Source organism: Cryptomeria japonica, chromosome 8 (genome assembly GCF_030272615.1).
Source record: "Cryptomeria japonica chromosome 8, Sugi_1.0, whole genome shotgun sequence".
NCBI lineage: Eukaryota > Viridiplantae > Streptophyta > Pinopsida > Cupressales > Cupressaceae > Cryptomeria > Cryptomeria japonica.
The window spans coordinates 651,728,811-651,733,917 of record NC_081412.1 but is presented as its reverse complement, the minus strand read 5'-3'; the positions used below and the strand labels follow the sequence as shown (position 1 = coordinate 651,733,917).

Genomic DNA, 5,107 nt, shown 5'->3' with positions numbered 1-5,107 from the left:
TGTAAGAGTGATGTTAGGTGTTGTGCATAAAAACGCATACATTAAACTCCCAATAGTAGAGGAGTAAGACACTCTTTCCACATTTATATTTTTTTTCATGTAATCCACATATTTAGAAAATAATTTGAAGTTATCATCTAAAAGTGTACTCACTACCTTAACATTCTTCATAGTAAATGAATTTATGTTTTAAAGTTAAAACATAAACCCACCCTCTTAAACCATCGAAAAAAATTACTATTGAATTGGTAAACATTTTGTGAGTGTTACATATTATTCTCTATAAGCATATTTATTTGAAATGCAAAATTAAGTTTCTTGACCGACATTATAAAGTAAGAATAATATCTTCGACCAGTGGCCCACATGATTATACGCTTGTGAAAGAAGAACAGTCGGCAAACAAAAACATTTCATTTAGTCTTTCATTCAATACGCTGCTGCTTTTTCAAATTCCATTTGTCTATCCTAACAACTGTGAAAAACAATACGCTCCTCACGTTATAGGGTCATATGGCTTCTGTTCCATCTACGGATTATACGATGTATCGCCGATTAAGAACAAAAATAATGTTCCTAACATAATTTTTCCTTAATTAGTTTTCAAGTAACTCTTTATCCTATTACTTTAAATGTATTTCAACAAATTCGTTTGTCCTTGGAATTTTAGGTTTATTTGTTTCCCAAGTAATTCTGTCTATTTAAACTTACTTGCTGCATGCACGATAGTGAGTTTAGCTGTAAGTCTGTTAAATCATGGAGATTGGTGACCTTGCAAGAATATCAGTATTGCTGGCTGTAGTAGTTATATTTACATTCTCCATCTTAGTGGATGTATGGAAAGCATATAGTAGGAAAGCCCATTGGGTTCCTTCTCATTACCTTGTGCTTAGTGCTTTTATTATCCAGCTGCTTAGCTTACTTTGTGGGCAGAGTACATTGTCCAAGGACGCACTGGGTAAGGCGGGCAATGTGCTAAAGCATGACTTGTGGATGATCCATAGTAGCCGAGTCATGTTGTGTGTGGTGATGGCATACTTAATGCCAAGTATGGCTGCCAGGGGCTCCATAGAGTTTTGGGGCAAATTGAGCGCTTTGGGAATTACAATCGTCCTGCAAATGAGCTCTGAATTATACAGAGTCTATCTCCATGCAAAAACTCACAATGTGATATGGTCTGGAAGGAAGGTTACGAGTGAGCATGCCTTCGTTGGATCGGCAATCATAATAACCATTTCCTTCGTACTCCTCCTCCTCCTCCTGGCCTGCGCCCACTTCGCCAGCCTAGGCATCCAGGTAAGTTATCCAATTTGAAATTTGAAGAAATCTTGGCATAGCTTCTCTTTTTGTCAATCTCTCAATAGTCTTCTTTATTTGGGCTCTTGGAATGTGTTTCATATCTATCCATTTCATTTCTTTTGTCTAGGATAGTTTTTCTATCCTTTGAAGAATTAAAAATTCGCCACAAAGAACCCATAGGCTAGGGATAAATCTCTATTATATCCTCCAAAATAGGGAGCCAATGTTTTGAGATCCATCCATTCACAAATCAGGGAGGAACAACCAGAGATCTTGAAACCTATAAAACAGAACATTCTTACTGAAGAACAGTTCATTATCCATCATATCCAGTCGTAGAATAACTAATGGGGTGAATAGAGAACAGGGGAGAAGAACTAGTTTAGATCTTGTGGGAGATGAACATCTGCTAAATGATTATGGATGGTAGCCACAACATAAGAAGATAATGTGGCTTGAAAGGTGTCAGCAGATCTGTTGCCAGGGATAGACCCATTGTCAAGCAAAGAAGATGGTAGAGAGAGGAGAGTCACCCAGTCCCTAACCTCCCTCTTGGGTGAGCACATCATCCATAGTAGGCTTCATCTCAGCCCTAGAAACAATTCAAAGGGCCATAGGGAGTGGCAAAAAGATTGGTAGAAAGCAGTGTGGTTATTTTAGTGTGGAATGAGAACTGAGCTTTTAAATGTCAGAGCAGAGCGGTTGCAAGAGGATCATGATAGATCTTTATTTAAATTATGTAATTGACATTATTCAAATGTTAAATTAAATGTTGTAAGACCATAACATGGAATTTCCTTAATGGAGGTGCTTCATGTTGCTTACGAATTTCCCCTAGTAGTTTTCTCAGACCTAATAATCACATTACTGTGTGATATTGTCTTTGTTCAATATACCAAATGGCATATTGTTTTTTATTATAATAAGATTTGCACGATGTTTTCTTTCCTAGGATCATTAAGATCTCCATGAATGCAATTGACTCGTTCACTATAGTTACAATGACTAAAATGTAGTTACAATGCCTATCAGTTACAAGTTAATCCGTACATTGCTTACTTATAGATTTTCTAATAGAAAATACCAAATACCAAACTCTGGAATTCAAAACCCAGCCCTAATGTCTCTTTGTTTAAATTTCCTTGCTAGCAGGTTATTTTTTCTCAAAAGATTCCTTTGATTCTACCGCCAGAAAGGGATGCTGACGTAAAGCAATGGAGGTGGCGTGATGTTGAAGATAAAGTGCTGAAAGCATGGATTGTTGCTCGGGCTTACACTCCTGAATTTATAATTGCAAAGTCACCGTTGAGCTCTTCTGCTGCAGTCATGCTGTGGCTTCTAATTGGGAGTTCAATGATAGGATGGTTTATGAGTGGTCCATCTCTTAAGACACATGGAACCTTTAATCTGTTGAAGTTGGCAGTGACTTTTCTACAAGTTGCGTTCATCCTCATAGGCTGGGTAATCGTGACATGGAGATCTGGAATAGCTGCAGGATATTACCTAAAATGGCATTCAGAGACCTGGCGGACCATTTGTAAAGTCGAAGATTTTTGGACAAGGCACATTAAAGATTTGATAAGGGCTAAAGAGCTGAAGCTTCTGCCTGAAGAAAGGCTTGATACAGAAGTTCACAAGCTTGTCGTCAAGCAAACAACAAAAAACCAGATCCCAAGGATGTTCTTGTATTTGATGATGATGGTACAATGGCTAACGGTATCCTTCAGCAAACTATGTTGGATCATCTCTGTTAGCTTTTTTCAAAGTGGATGCATGTCCGGTTTGTGTTGCATACTGCCCAAGCAAAGTGCAAAGGAATTCGAGAAGTTCTCAAATTATGAAAAGGTTTTGGAAGGCCTAGAGATGCTGGATGAGACTCGAGAAAGCCTGTGGATAGCTAATAAAAGGTCCATTGCAAAAGCAAAGGATCTTATCACACATGGCAATCATGATGGGGAAACTAGTTGTAAAGAGTTGGTTGCTTTGCTGGCACGTAGAAAGGAGAGAGATGGTTTAGATCTTAGCAGTTTCGATCCTAAAGAGGCTGCAGGAGGATTCAAGTACTTATGGCAGATGACTTCTATTGAGGATTGTAAGCCCTTAGAAGTTGAGAAACAGTTTGTAGAGGCCACTAAAACATCTTGGAAAATGACAGCAGTTTCCTTGATTAGTATCATTATCCATCTCTCTCCAGTCTGTAATTCATCAGAATGCTCTGACGCTTCTGGTAATACTTCTCATGATTTTCCTCCCAAAGAGGTAAAGGATTCTCTAAAGGCATACTCTCAAGCATGGGAAATACTAGATTTTGTTGATGCCCATGAAGATAACCGCATCACGTGTAAGGCCGCAGATGAACTCTTCATTACTCTGGAAACAAGTGTGGATAAAGGGGTTCTTCCCCCGAGAAGAATTTTTCATACAACATCTGAATGCTCATTTATAGCAATTGATGAGCTTGCAGAGCAAAGTAAAAGGAAAGTATATAATCCCAGGGGTTTGGATATTATATCGGCCATGGTTAATAGACTTGGACTAAAAAGTAAGGTGGAGAAGACAAAGGCTGAGGGTGGAGATTTGGAGAGCGGAGGAGCGTATGATTCCATGGACTGGAAGGAAGTTGCAGGGGGAAATGCTGTGTACAAGCTATGCAAAAGTATTGCTCGCAACTATAATGCTGATACCCGGGAATTGTTAGAGGAGTTGCAATTGGCGTTAGCAGACATTATATATGCTTCCATTGCAAAAGCCAAGCTCATCATAGTTGAAAGAACTAGTAAATGGGCGAAACAGTCTGATGAAAATAGCATAGCTAGAGCACTTTATATAACAGGAAAAGCAACGGCGCTGATGAAAGAGGTGAAACGCTTAGAGAAACGCAAGACCACAATTCCACCTCGTTATTATTAGGGTACATTGTCCAAGTTTTTTCCCTCTGTTTTGGTTTTAGTTTTGTGGGATGGGTTGTATAAGACTATGGATTAATGTCCATGTTTAGTGATCATTTATGATGATAGAAGAAAGTTTGATAAAAAAGTGTGTTAAAAATAAATGTTTATAATGATAGAAGAAAGTTGATAAGAAAAAAGTTCATAAGAAAAAAGTTGTTAATAATATATGTTTATACCCGTTCAAACTTTCCGTTCCCTTATCAATATTCTTTTCCATAAACATTTGCCATTACTATCAGTGGTTAGTTGGAGTTAGCAGCTCAGCCCATAAACCAACTATATGAAATTTAAATTTGATGTTCCCCGCCCTGCAGATGATGGGATGTGATCATTCCCAAAAATGTACATTGTTAATGAAGGGAAAAGTTTTGATTTCAAACTTGAATCTGGGAGGGATAAGTTTTTATTCCAAACTTTTGGATAAAAAAATTGTATATTTGATTGTAAAGTAAAAATAATTTAATTTAAGAAAATTTATAATATAAAATTTGTTACATAAATATTTAATGTTGATAATTTATTTAGTCTAGATATCTAAATTAGATTCAAAAAATGTATTTGATTTGGTAATAAAATAGTAAAAATTAATATATATTTTGAAAATGAAAAAGAGAATATTGAAAGAAAATATATAATAATGTATTTTTGTTGATTATTTGAAAAAATATTTGAGAGAAATTAAGTATAATAACTATGTTTTAGAAATTTTATGATTGTATTTGAATTTGGATAAAACCTACATTAGTGGTTTTGATATTCAAATCTACAATTTTAACCTGAATGTTATGATTTTAACTTTTATTATGGTTTTCAAATCTTTAATTGTGAAATACCCCCATTTTTTTTTAATATTTTAA

General features: G+C 36.1%; 1 protein-coding gene across 1 annotated transcript; it reads left to right on the top strand.

Moving 5' to 3' along the window:
- Positions 1-719: 719 nt before the first annotated feature.
- Positions 720-4,635, top strand: LOC131069307 (uncharacterized). The gene is made up of 2 exons (XM_058004673.2): positions 720-1,296; positions 2,452-4,635. Exons 1-2 carry the CDS (start codon positions 757-759, stop codon positions 4,207-4,209), a joined length of 2,298 nt encoding a protein of 765 aa, XP_057860656.2. The 5' UTR covers positions 720-756; the 3' UTR covers positions 4,210-4,635.
- Positions 4,636-5,107: the final 472 nt, after the last annotated feature.